Source organism: Cervus canadensis, chromosome 22 (genome assembly GCF_019320065.1).
Source record: "Cervus canadensis isolate Bull #8, Minnesota chromosome 22, ASM1932006v1, whole genome shotgun sequence".
In the NCBI taxonomy this organism is placed as follows: Eukaryota; Metazoa; Chordata; class Mammalia; order Artiodactyla; family Cervidae; genus Cervus; species Cervus canadensis.
The window spans coordinates 43,733,268-43,747,740 of NC_057407.1; the positions used below are offsets into that span (position 1 = coordinate 43,733,268).

The window sequence follows — 14,473 nt, forward strand, 5'->3', positions numbered from 1 at the left end:
TGTGGAATCTTTCAAAACAACTATAACAACAATAAGCTCAGAGATAAACTGGTGGTTGACAGAGGAGGAGAGTGGGAAAAATGGGTGAAGAGAGTAAAAGGTAAAAACTTTCAGCTATAAAATAAGTAAGTCATGGGGATGTAATGAATAGCATGGAAACTTTAGTTAGTGATACTGTACTGCATATTTGAAAGTTGCTAAGTGAGTAAATCTAAAAAAGTTGTCATCACAAGAAAAAAATTCTATAACTATGCATGGTTAACTAGATTGACTGTGATAATCATTTCACAATATATAAAAATACCAAATCATTATGTTACACCCCTGAAACAAATACAAAGATATATGTCAATTATGCCTCAATAATAAAAAAGAAGGATAGAAGAGAAGATCCATAATAGCCTATATTAAAATCAGGCTCCAGTCTAACATTCTCTGCTACCGGTTTCAAATCTTCTGAATTAACAGGAGGAAAGACCTCTAGGCATCTCTGACAAATGCTACCTATAACTTATTATCAAGGTATCAAGATAACAGAAAGCATTACTACTATCAGTTTATTTGCAAATATAGACAAATTATAAAGGAAAAACAAGTCTTCAGCAATGAAACTTCCAATTTATTCAACTGCCTGCTAAAGCTGCAACTAAAGCTATTGTTTTTCAGTTGTAGCTTAACAGGAAACTATAAGAATCTCATGCTCTTCAGAGCTTAAATTTAAAAAAAGTTCTTAACAAGATGGTCATCAACGTCTATGTCTGGCCATAAATACATGAACTAGTACCAATAGGAAGTTACTCACAACTCAATTTCATTAATTTTTTTCAGCAAATATCCCTCAATAACAGCACAGTTCTTGGCCAAAGAGAATCAGAGGCCAGTACAACAAAAACAATAAATACAAGTAAAATGAACTATAATCTACTATTGTTCCCCCTCACATCACAAACATATTGGGGCAGAGGAAACACAAATGCAATCTTTGTTTCAGTATTCAAATTATATATAAAAAATTTTAGTTTCTGAATGCCTACTATGCACAAGGCACTAGGGTTTAAAATGTGATGTGTCAGCCATTAATATAGGAATCATGCCTACCTTCACCTATTCACCACTCATCATAAAACCAATTTTTAAGAGATAGGATTGTCTTGTCTATGCATTTTGCCTCCCAGTGATTGCCTTAACTCAAAGAGAAGGGGCAAAATAATGTTTTTATGTTTGCAAGGCTATTTATTGCATTACATTAAAAACAAGGGCTCTTCAACCACAAGAGGGGCCAATAATAACTCTCCAGGTTTTTTACAGCAGCTTTTTCAACAAAGTAGATAATTTTTTTTAAGTGGAGTTTTTCTAAAGTATATTTAAACTGAAAAAAATATATTTAACAAAATACAGTAAAAGTTTATCTTCACTGTTAATGGAACTGTAAAGATACCTCTCTCCCCTTGGCCCTCATGTTTCTGTCTAATCAGTTTTTGCCTTAACTAGATGACAGTGTTTTAAATAAACTGCCTTTATTTTTTTCTTAGAGTTACTCTACAGGATTGAGTGTTAGCGCATAATAGGTTCAAAGGCACATTTTTAAAGAGTGACAGCAAGGGTCTGCCTTTTCCTCCCTTCAGTTTATAAGCTTTTGCTCATGAGTTCCCACACCTTACTCAGCTGGCAACCTCTGCGGTTCAACTCTCTAAGACACCCATCCAACCTCACTTCCTGTCTTTGGGGTAAATTGACCCCATCTTCAAAGAAACCCTCTGCCTCTTCCACAAAATCTCCTATGCCATCCAGAGTTGTTTTTGCATTTCTCTGCTTACTTTGTGGAAGACTGAGACTGGAACTAACCACACAGTCTGAAGTTTGTCAGATGTCCAGCCATACTTCTGAGGGCACAAAATTCAAAAGAACAATTCAATTTACCATGGCCATGATACAGTGAACAAGATGCAGGACTGCCTCCTCAGAACTTTGGGAAATACACAGAAAAGCAAAAATTAACTTCTCTAATAAGCAGATGAATAGGAAACACCATCATACGTTGCTGAGGCCCTGACATCAGAAGAGATGAAAAGTGTCAGCTGTAATATAAAGATAAGACATTCACAATAGGGACTCTATCTATCTATGGCATCAAGAAGATTTTATCATACACTGTCTTATCTATTGAGAACCAACCTCACTAGGAAGGCTGAGGACCCAAGCCCTAAAGCATCTAAACAAAATACTAAATAAACTTGCTTTGCAACGTGTAACATGTAAACAATACTTTCAGTGAGCAGACTTCTGAGTAAAAGCTTTAAAACACTATACCAAAGGTGGCAACTCTAAGGAACGCCAAATAAGACGTACTTAGCATATTAACAGTTTGTTAACCCAAGAATCTGATTTTAGGTATCCCTAGTTCTACAAAGAAAACTGAAACTTTCCCCCTGAATTTTCTATGTACTCTCTCTCTTTTTTATAAAATAGCATTAACATTGTACTTGTATCCTAGGCTATCAACATTTAAATTTCCTAGTAATTCCTGTTTTCTTGTCTAAGGCATTTGACTATCCATAGTGTTACTAAATCTGAATTGCACAAACTGTAAATATTGTGAAACAGTGAAAGAGGTTTCAAAGTATTCTGAAGAAAACATACAGAAGTCTGGTCAGTTTCCACATAGTTTTGGCTACTTAAATAACATTTCTAATTAGGTTACAAGTAAAGAGAATTTCATTATATTACAGGTTTGTTTAAAATGGCCTATACTGACTGGTACTATCAAGAAAGAAAAACTATGTTTATTACTGCTCTCTATAAGCTACTCTAAGCAAGTATTCTATCTACCTCATTTAGAGAAATGATGAGGTTTTCATTTTTATTATAAATATCCAAACTGACTAGAGTTATGAATACATGTATTCCTCTGAAATAATTCCTTAACCAGTGAATGACTGAAAACTTCCAGACTGAAAATGATAACCCTTGGGCAAATAAAGACCTTTTTTTCCTGAGAAAAGACTTCTTAAATCCTACTCAGGAAAAGAAGAAGAAGAAGAAGAAAAAAAAAAAAAGAGTATGTCTCACACAAGTCATAATTTATTAACATGCCATTTTATTTTAAATAAATGATACTAGGGAAGCAAATTATCATAACCATGAGATCAATGACAACATAGGCTCTTGAATATATTAATATTTCAACACATTAACTAGCATTCTTTTAACTTTTTAACCTGTAACTATTGTTCTTCATTTTTTTTTATTTAAAAATATTTTTGTACAATTTTTAAGGTTATTTTCCTAACTTATAACTTTTTCCATGTGCTGGAAATCTTTTCCCCTAATTGCTTCATATCTTCTTGCACATAGTAAGAAAGCCATTCTGGAACCAGACATAGCATCATCATCCAACATACATAATTAAGAAGCTACACATGGAGTTCTTAGATTTTACATTGCTTAATAAATCCAAGTTACATTTTGTTGTTAGTTTCGAAATGAGTTCATCCACTATATAAAGAAAATGAAAGACTAAAGATCCTAGGTATCAAATTGAATGAACTTTAAGGAAAAAAAAAACACTTTTCCAGACAATTATTTCATGATTCACAATCAGGAGTGAGAAATTACAGAACTATGGAATTAGACCAAAAATCTAACTATAAAATGTTTCTGAATGTCTATTATAAATACTATACACTTTAAGGACTCATGCAGAGGCACATTTTATTCTGAAATGTATTAGTCAGTGTTGTTTTTACTAAGTGTACCACCCATGGGACTTTAAAATCTTTTGTTAGGTTCTTTGTCACAGGAATGACATCTGCATTTGCTGGTCTGTAACTGGCATTTTGGAGAACAGGCAAAACAGCGAAGCATGGTTCCCTGTTGGTTCATCCAAGGTCAAGGAGAAGAACCATATTCACAATTCTCTTACATAATTTACGTTTATGATTCTAACTGCTCAAACTCATCCTAGACAAATTTAAACTTTGAATTTCTTATAACAGTATCTATTGATGTACTTGATGTTTCGGAATGAAAAAATTTAAATCATCAACTACAAAATAAATAATCAAGTACTAGGATTTTTTATCATAATGTTTGTGTCAGCATAAATTTAAAACAGTTGAAATGTTTAATTCTTAAAATTTTATTGAAACTTTCTATTTATAAAGCCCCTTTGGGCTCAACCAGACATTTCAGTAACACAAAAGCTTTGTCTTCAATGATCTGACAAAACAAGTACAGAAAAACGATACTACAGGACACGATGGAGGTGCCATAAAGAAAGTGTAGGAAAACACCATGGATCTTAAAAGAAGGGAGATCACCATCTGTTTGGGGTCAGAGAAATCAACTTGAACCAAGTCATGGAAAAATAGGAGGTAAGCAAGGAACATGTGTTGGAAACAATGAAAGACACAGCTTGGCTTGAGTCCAGAGCACAGGAAGGAAATAAGACTCCAAAGTTAGCAGCCTCACTGCCTGCAAAGGGCTTGGAAGTCAGGCTGAGGACATATAATAACACCACACTGTGTGTGCAACTGACTGCATGAGCGCTCAGCAGTGTCTGACTCTTTGCCACCCCACGGACTGTAGCCCGCCACGCTCCTCTGTCCAAGAAACTTTCCAGGCAGGAATACTGGAGTGAGCTGCCATTTCCTTCTCCAGGGGATCTTCCCGATCCAGGAATTGAACCCACATTTCCTGCATCTTCTGCACTGGAAGGCAGATTCTTTACCACTGAGCCACCTGGGAAGCCCTCTACTGTGGGTGTCTGTGCCTCTGGGGGTGTAAAAGTAACTAAAAAACGTAAGTTATGTGGAAAGCATAGGCACTGAACACGTACCGAAAACCTGCAATAATTTAGAAAAGGGAGTAATCAGAGTCTGAACCAAGTGGCCCCCAGGTGACAACAGGGCTGGAAAGGTGATGCTGCACTTAGAGGCTACTGGACGTGGGAACAGATTCTGTGCTTGGATCAATGGAGGTGGGGAAGGATAGTGAAAAGACAGTACCACATCTCTTAATCTGGAGGACCAGAAGAACCTAAATACCTAAGTTCACTTCAGTTCAGTTCAGTCGCTCAGTCATGTCCGACTCTTTGCAACTCCATGGACCACAGCACACAAGGCCTCCCTGTCCATCACCAAGTCCCGGAATTTACTCAAACTCATGTCCATTGAGTCAGTGATGCCATCCAACCATCTCATCCTCTGTCGTTCCCTTCTCCTCCTGCCTTCAATCTTTCCCAGCATCAGGGTCTTTTCAAATGAGTCAGCTGTTCGCATCAGGTGGCCAAAGTATTGGAGTTTCAGCTTCAGCATCAGTCCTTCCAATGAACACCCAGGACTGATCTCCTTTAGGATGGACTGGTTGGATCTCCCTGCAGTCCAAGGGACTCGAAAGAGTCTTCTCCAACACCTCAGTTCAAAAGCATCAATTCTTCAGCGCTCAGTTTTCTTTATAGTCCAACTCTCACATCCATACACGACTACTGGAAAAGCCATAGATCTTTGACTAGACGGACCTTTGTAGGCAAAGTAATGTCTCTGCTTTTTAACATGCTGTCTAGGTTGGTCATAACCTTCCTTCCAAGGAGCAAGCGTCTTTTAATTTCATGGCTGCAGTCACCATCTGCAGTGATTTTGCAGCCCCCAAAAATAAAGTCAGCCACTGTTTCCACTGTTTCCCCACCTATTTGCCATGAAGCAATGGGCCTGATGCCATGATCTTAGTTTTCTGAATGCTGAGCTTTAAAACAACTTTTTCACTCTCCTCTCTGACTTTCATCAAGAGGCTTTTTAGTTCTTAACTTTCTGCCAAAAGGGTAGTGTCATCTGCATATCTGAGGTTATTGATATTTCTCCCAGCAATCTTGATTTCAGCTTCTGCTTCATCCAGCCCGACATTGTGCATGAGGTACTCTGCACATAAGTTAAATAAGCAGTGTGACAATATACAACCTTTACATACTCCTTTTCCTATTTGGAACCAGTCTGTTGTTCCATGTCCAGTTCTAACTGTTGCTTCCTGACCTACATACAGATTTCTCAAGAGGCAGGTCAGGTAGTCTGGTATTCCTATCTCTTTCAGAATTTTCTACAGTTTGTTGTGATTCACACAGTCAAAGGCTTTGGCATAGTCAATAAAGCAGAAATAGATGTTTTTCTGGAACTCTCTTGCTTTTTTGATGATCCAGCAGATGTTGGCAATTTGATCTCTGGTTCCTCTGCTTTTTCTAAATCCAGCTTGAACATCTGGAAGCTCACAGTTCACGTATTGCTGAAGCCTGGCTTGGAGAATTTTGAGCATTACTTCTCTAGTGTGTGAGATGAGTGCAACTGTGCAGTAGTTTGAGCATTCTTTGGCATTGCCTTTCTTTGGGATTGGAATGAAAACTGACCCTTTCCAGTCCTGCGGCCACTGCTGAGTTTTCCAAATTGGCTGGCATATTGACTGCAGCACTGTCACAGCATGATCTTTCAGGATTTGAAATAGTTCAACTGGAATTCCATCACCTCCACTAGCTTTGTTTGTAGTGATGCTTCCCAAGGCCCACTTGACCTCACATTCCAGGATGTCTGGCTCTAGGTGAGTGATCACAGCATCATGATTATCTGGGTAATGTGTAAGTACCCTAACAAAAACAGGAAGTCAAGGGGAAGCACTGAGCTTCTTGTATGATTTAGCTCAAGGGAAGGAGGTGCAAATGAGGTCCTAGTTGGGACTTGTTACATTTGAGAAACCAGTTGCAAACACTTGATACCCAATTAGAAACATCACTAGAGTACTGAAGAAGGCTTAATCCTAAGGAATTCTGAGCCCTCCCTACAGACAGGATAGCTCAAGCAGTTGTGAGTAAACAACACAATGAAAACACAGATGGAGACAGAATCGCAGAGAGTGAATGAGGGTAAAAAACAAAATTAACTACTGGTCTCAGGTAAGACAAGAAGCAAAATGTCATAAGAGGTAGAAGGTCTGATAAAAGTCTCCAAAGGGAGTAGCTATCTTTAGTGTCAAACACTAAAAAGGACCCAAGAAAGGCTAAGTATTAAGAAAAATAGAAGTCCACTGGAATGTAACACTGAGGAGTTCTGTGATTTTTAGAAGTCAAGAGGTAAGGATTTGGAAAGGGGAGATGGCAACAGAGAGGGGTCACTGACATGAAAAGTCTTTTAAAAGATAGGAGAGTGGATTTCTCTATCTTATCTCCAAGGCAAAAAAACACAATCAAAACTAATGAAAATCCAGTAGGATAAACCCACTGGAGATGAAGGGGGAAAAATACCTTATTTATACTATTTGATGATTTCCATGATGTAAGTACAACTACCATGACTGATTTCAAGCTGCCAACTGTTGGCAAAATTCCTGAAAATTTAGCAATAACCCTGGACCATCACTGCAAGTTGGCTAGTCTATGGTCTACTCTGCAACTAGGCAATTCCATGACAGCTTTCCTCTAAACCCAACTGATACTTAAACAATCTCTAGGACAACCCTTGCAGCAATTAACAGAAGTCTACCTAACTCTTGTTACATATTGCTTTCTCAACTGTACTGCAACTGAAAAGGATTAGATGTTGAAAACCAAATGGCTCTGAGGCATGACCGTCTGCACTAGGAAGGAAAGGATAAGAATCAAATGATCCAAAAAGCCTTTGGGGTTTCTCAGCGTGGCTCAGTGGTAAAGAATCCATCTGCAAACCAGGATACGTGGCTTTGATCCGAGTCCGGAAGAACCCCTGGAAAAGGAAATGGCAACTCACTCCAGTATTCTTGCCTGGGAAATCCCATGGACAGAGGAACCTGGGGGGCTACAGTTAAAAGGATTGCAAAGAGTTGGACATGATTTAGCAAGTGAAGAACAAAAAGCCTTAAAATGACCGTTTTATAATTGTTTCCTTTGTTAATGTCATTGCCCCATCTAGATCTGAAATGTCTTAAGAATAAGGAACTTGATTCAAAGACTTCAGTTTTCTCACAATCCACTTTGCTCTTGACTGTTGATTAACCAATTTAAAAAAATTAAAGTGAGCTCTGTATCAATGAAGGACTAAATAACAAAGTATCAGTGAAGCAAAGGAAATAATAACTAAACATCCTAGTAAACCCAATCCCAGTGAGAAACAAGCAGAGATGTGGGAAAGCTCCTTAGACTAAATCCAGATACCGAGGGAGCTCCAATCCACTCCCATTCCTCACTGGTGCAGTCCCAGCTGCAGTTGCACCTGAAAAATGGGTATAGTGATACCTAGCACATAGGCTCAACCTTAAAGTTTAATATGACTACAGGAGGGAACACCCAGCATAAGCAGGTACTTGCTTAGTAGAGTTCACAAGGCCACAGCAGTTTATATACTGGATACTGCTCAAGTGTATCACCAAGAGCACCAAAGAGGTCCACCTCTAACAAGGGACTATGACTGGTCAGCTGCTAAGGATAGTTTATACTCTATCTACAGGACCTCCTGCTGTCACCCAAAACGGCAAATTCCTTTCCTGGTTGTACCCTGGACTCGCAAGCCTCCCAACAACATGGAGGCCAAACAGACCCCATAAAAGTAGTCTCAGAGCCAAAAATGTTGTGATGAACTAGATGGTGACAGCTAACAGGTTCCTACTTGTGATCACACAACATTAGGCATCTTACCTCAACAAGTAAATTCATCAACAAACCAAAACAATGGACTTGTGAAGTGAGTGGCTCACGTAAACAAAAGTCAAGGGAAGAAGCTAGTTTCTACTATTTCACAACTTTTCCCTTCTGTCATCTTTCCAAACACCCCATCTATCATGGGAACCTGGACTGTCGGTCCACCACTGCCCCGAGGAAGCGCCGCCCCTTCCTCAGGCTCCGGAGACACCCGGGCGGACTGCACTTTCGCCCTCGCTCCCGGCTGCACCGAGCGCAGCGCTTAACTGAGGTCGGAAGCTGCGCTCGGAAGCGGACAGTGACTCGGCCGTTTCCCGTTACTCGAGTCAAGTGCAGCGACGCCGCTCAGCGCCCGTGGGTCCAGCTGGGGCAGGGCTGGGGTCCGCAGCCGTCTCTGCCGCAAAACTGACCTCAGCAGGGCTGGGTGCCCAGCCACTTCCGCGGCCGCCCGGCGGAGCCGCTCACACGACCCCGCGGGACCCGCCGGCGTGGGGGTCAAGCGGCCTCCTGGCGCAGCCGGGGTCACATTCAGACCCGAAGGGCGCCCGCTGAGGGCAGAGCGGGGCCAGAGGTTTCTCTTCCCCGCGCCGCGCGGATTCGCGTCGGGGCGGGACAACCGAACTACTGGGCAGGTTAGAGTCCTTAGCACTGCCCGCGCGCCCGAGCCAGACGCAGCGCCCGAGCCAGACGCAGCCCCCGCTGCACTGACCTCTCACTCGGGTCCGCCGAGTCCACCTCCTCCTCCTCTGCCGCCATGGCTGCCGTGCGACGGCCTGACAGTACCTCCTAGCCGGCTGACAGGCCGACTGGGATGCTTGGGGCCGCGGCCGCCTTAAGGCCGCCGCCCGCGCATGCGTCGCCCGCCCACTCGCAGGACAGGACGGCGCGGCAGCGCGCGTGCGCGTGCCGGGCCAAGCCGCCCCACCCACCAGCCACGCCGGCGTCATCCTGTCTGACGCGCTCTGCTGTGAGCGCTTGGCGGTATCGTCCACCTGCGGGAAACCGGTGAGACTCGTCCGGCAGCGTTAGGTGGTAACCAGCTTCAATAATGACTGATTAATGCATCATCCGCTGATATTGAGTGTCAGGTGCTGGGCACTGGACTAGTACCTACCTAGCAGTATCTTGGGGACTGAGGCGCGACTTGTCCAGAAAGAACCCGGCTAGCATTCAGTAAATGTTGCGTTCTCGAATGGAAATGCTTTGATGGAGGAGCTGAGTGGCCTTCGGCCGACCCTTTCCCGCAGGTGGGTGGCCAGAGGGAGAGGGCGACTGGCCTTTTAGTCAGTCGATATTCACTGATACAGCCGGGCACCACTCCAGACCCTGGAGTTAACAGGAGTGACCCATACCAGCAGCCCGCGTCCATCCCCGCTCTCTGTACACAAGGGATGGGTGAGAAGGGTCAGCGTTTAGATACTTAAGAGTTCTTGAGGGGGCATCACTAATGTAAATATCAAAACTTCTTGACCTGTTTTCAAGTCTTTTAGCCATCAGATACTGCCTGCTTTTGTATTGCTATCACTCCCTACCATTCATTCTTTCCTATTTACCATTTGCCCACTGTGTGCCCACTCTGTTCTTTGTTGTTGTTATTTAGTCCCTCAGTGGTGTCTCAGTCTTTGCGACCCCATGGACTGCAGCACTCTAGGCTTCCCTGTCCTTCTTTATCTCCAGAAGCTTGCTCAGACTCATGTCCATTCAGTCCATGATGCCATCCAACCCCTCTCTTCTAGGCACTAAGAAACAATGGATTGAAACAAGGCTCCCGCTTTCTGGAACCTACTTTAATATATTGGGCTTCCCAGGTGGCCTTAGTGGTAAAGAAGCCACCTGCCAATGCAGGAGACCCAGGAGGCACAGGTTTGATCCCTGGGTCAGGAGGATCCCCTGATGGAGGAGATGCCAACCCACCCCACTATTCTTGCGTGGAGAATCCCATGGACAGAGGAGCCTGGTGGGCTACAGTCCATAGGGTCACAAAGAGCTGGACCTGACTGAAGCAACTTAGCATGCGTCGCACACACACTGTAATATATTACCCTTTATTTTAGATGCAGTTCCTCGCTCTCCTTCCCTAATTCTATTCTCTCTCTGAAGCCTCTTTCTCTCTCCTCTGAGCTGCCCAACCCAGAGAGTTTCTGGCACTCATCTGATACTCAGATTCTCAGCCTTGTCTAGTTGTTGTGACTTTTTAACGGACGTTGTTGAATATTCTTCCAACTACACTGGAGGTTCCTTGAGGATAGGGATGGCGTCCTCTGTGATTGAGGAGGGGGGAAACGCAACTTACTATCTTTTGGGGCATATCAATAACTGATAAGTGTTTTTATTATATCTGATCCAATTCATAAATATGTTAGGGAAGAGTAGAACATATAAAACCACCTGTTTCAGGAATTCATGGTGTTGCTAGAGACTTGCAGTGTGTTTGCAGAATCTGACCCTCTAACATCTCCATCTATCAGACCATATCTATACTGAGGGCACCTCTTTTTATAAAGCCCAGACTGGTTATTGAGGACTCCACTGTATGGAGTACTATCCCAGTCCCGTGCTACTGAGTTCAGTATCAACCTAAGACTATGAAAGCAACTCCTGCAGCACCTTCAGAAAGTTGAACTGGCGAGTATGCACCCACAAGACTTTATGGACCTGGAGCCCACTCTCATAGATGCCTATGGCTGCTGCGCAGTAAAAAAAAAAAAAAATTAAATAAATCACCATTGATCCAGTACTGAAGTCTGTTCAGAAATTGACACAGCAGTGCATAGGGCTGTGGGATTTCATGATCTTCCCCCACTCTGAGGGTAGCTCCACCGAGGCTTTAGCTTGCTCCTGCTGGTGGTAGAGCAGTCCGTGACCATGGCAACATGTCCAAGCTGGAATTAGCCATCTACCCAGCCTCTGGATGCTGCCTGCAGTGGAGGAACCCTACTGCTCCATTTTTAATTCCACACCACCCTGGAGTTCCTAGACTGTGTCTTCTTGGGAGGCACAAAATCTGTTGATGCAGTCTATAGCTGGACAGCCCTTCCTACACCAACCTCAGTCACTGCTTGGGCCAGAACTTTTCCATCATTGCCTCCCTTCACTTTGGTGGGGATCCAAGAGCACACCCCCACAGAGTTCCAGGGCAGCCTGTTGCCCTATTTCCAAATCCACTTCTTTCTGGTGACCTTCTCACCAGTTACTTTGACTAAGCAGATATTATGTTGGTAGAGCCCTTCATGGATCATAGCCTTGTCGTGGCGAAGGAACTTCCATAACTCAATGAGGCTATGAGCCATGCCACGCAGGGCCACCGAAGATGGACAAGTCACAGTGAAGAGTTCTGATGCAATGTGGTCCACTGGAGGAGGGAATGGCAAACCATTCCAGTTTTCTTGCCATGAGAACCCCATGAACAGTATGAAAAGGCAAAAAGATACGACACCAGAATGTGAGCCCCACCCCACCTCAGATCAGAAGGTTCCAGTATGCTACTGGGGAAGAGCAATGGTCAATTACTAATAGCTCCAGAAAGAATGAGGAGGCTGGGCCAAAGCGGAAGTGATGCTCAGCTGTGGATATATGTGGTAGTGAAAGTAAAGTCCGATGCTGTAGGAAAAATATTGCATAGGAACCTGTGATGTTAGGTCCATGAATCGAGGTAAATTGGACGTGGTTAAGCTGGAGATGGTAAGAGTGAACATCAACATTTTAGGAATCAGGGAACTAAAATGGATGGGACTATGCAAATTTAATTCAGATGACCATTATGTCTACTGCTGTGGGCAAGAATCGCTTAGAAGAAATGGAGTAGCCCTCACAGTCAACAAGAGTCTGAAATGCAATACTTGGGTGCAGTCATAAAAAACAACAGAATGACCTTGGTTTGCTTCCAAGGGAAATCATTCAACATCACAGTAATCCAAGTCTATGCCACTAATGCTGAAGAAGCTGAAGTTGACCAGTTTTATGACAACTTACAAGACCTTCTAGAACTAACACCAAAAAAAGATGTCCTTTTCATCTTAGAAGATTGGAATGCAAAAGTAGGAAGTCAGGAGATATGTGGAGTAGCAGGCAAGTTTGGCCTTAGAGTATAAAATAAAGCATGCATAGGTTACCAGAGATTTGTCAAGAGAACATACTGGTCATAGCAAACACTCTCTTCCAACAACACTAGAGACAACTCTATACATGGACCTCACCAGATGGTCAACACCGAAATCAGATTGATTACATTCTTTGCTACCAAAGATGGAGAAGCTCTATATAGTCAGCAAAAACAAGACCTGGAGCTGACAGTAGCTCAGATCATGAATTGCAATTGCAATGCAATGCAATGCAATGCAATTCTGAATCTGAATTGCAAAATTCAGACTTATGTTGAAGAAAGTGGGGAAGAGCACTCGGCCATTCAGGGATGACCTAAATTAAATTCCTTGTGATTATACAGTGAAAATGATAGATAGATTAAGGGATTAGATCTGGCTTCCCTGGTAGCTCAGCAGCTTCCCTGGTAGTTGAGCTGGTAAAGAATCTGCCTGCAATGCAGGAGACCCCAGTTCGATTCCTGGGTTGGGAAGATCTGCTAGAGAAGGGATGGGCTACCCACTCCAGTATCTGGGGCTTCCCTGGTGGTTCAGGTGGTAAAGAATCTGTCTGCAATGTGGGAGACCTGGGTTCGATCCCTGAGTTGGGAAGATCCCCTGGAGAAGGGAATGGTTACCCACCCTAGTATTCTGGCCTGGAGAATTCCATGGACAGAGGAGCCAGGCAGGCTCCTGGGGGTCACAAAGAGTTGGACATGACTGAGCAACTTTTACTTTCACACTTTCAGATCTGGTAGGTAGAGTACCTGAAGAACTATAAATAGAGGTTTGTAACCTTGCACAGGAGGTGGTGACCAAAACCATCCCAAAGGACAAAAAAAAAGGAAGACAGCAAAGTGGTTATCTGAGGAGGCTGTACAAATAGCTGAGAAAAGAGAAGTGAAAGGCAAGGTAGAAAGGGAAAGATGTACCCAACTGAATGCAGAGTTCCAAAAAATAGCAAGGAGGGATGAGAAAGCTTTCTTAAGTGAACACTGCAAAGAAGAATAGAGGAAAACAATAGAATGGGAAAGACTAGAAATCCCTTCAAGAAAATTGAAGCTATTGAAGGAACATTTCATAAAAGGATGGGCACAATAAAGGACAGAAATGGGAGGGACATAACAGAAGCAGAAAAGATTAAAAAGAGGTCAGGAATACACAGAAAAACTATACAAAAAAGTCTTAATAACCTGGATTAACCATGATGGTGTGGTCACTCACCTAGAGCCTGACATCCTGGAGTGTGAAGTCAAGTGGGCCTGAGGAAGCATTACTACAAAGCTAGTGGAGGTTATAGAATTCCAGCTGAGCCATTTCAAATCCTAAAAGTGATGATGCTGTTAAAGTACTGTGCTCAGTACATCAGCAGATTGGGAAAAGATCAATTTTCATTCCAGTCTCTAAGAAGGGCAGTGCTAAAGAACGTTCATACTGCTGCACAATTGCACTTATTTCACATGCTAGCAAGGTTATGCTCAGTAGCTTTCAAACTAGGCTTTAGCAGTACATGAACTGAGCAGCACAAGCTGGGTTTAGAAAAGTCAGAGGAATCAGAGATGAAATTGCCAACGTTCACTGGATCATAGAGAAAGCAAGGGAATTCCAGAAAAAACATCTGCTTCATTGACTACACTAAAGCCTTTGACTGGATCACTACAAAGAGATGGGAATACCAGACCACCTTACCTGTCTCCTGAGAAACCTGTATGCAGGTCAAGAAGCAACAGTTAGAACCAGACAT

General features: G+C 42.7%; 2 protein-coding genes across 2 annotated transcripts in view; one reads left to right on the plus strand and one right to left on the minus strand.

The window, feature by feature from the left end:
• ABHD5 (abhydrolase domain containing 5, lysophosphatidic acid acyltransferase) overlaps positions 1–9,511 on the minus strand; it is a 39,185-nt gene extending 29,674 nt beyond the window's left edge. Inside the window, exon 1 of the mRNA XM_043442087.1 lies at positions 9,360–9,511. Coding sequence (XP_043298022.1) covers positions 9,360–9,406 — 47 coding nt within the window. The 5' untranslated portion in view covers positions 9,407–9,511. The remainder of the gene's footprint in view (positions 1–9,359) is intronic.
• A 247-nt stretch (positions 9,512–9,758) lies between these two features.
• Positions 9,759–14,473, plus strand: part of ANO10 (anoctamin 10) — a 255,784-nt gene continuing 251,069 nt past the window's right edge. Inside the window, exon 1 of the mRNA XM_043442100.1 lies at positions 9,759–9,897. The gene's annotated coding sequence lies outside the window, so the exon portion shown is untranslated. The remainder of the gene's footprint in view (positions 9,898–14,473) is intronic.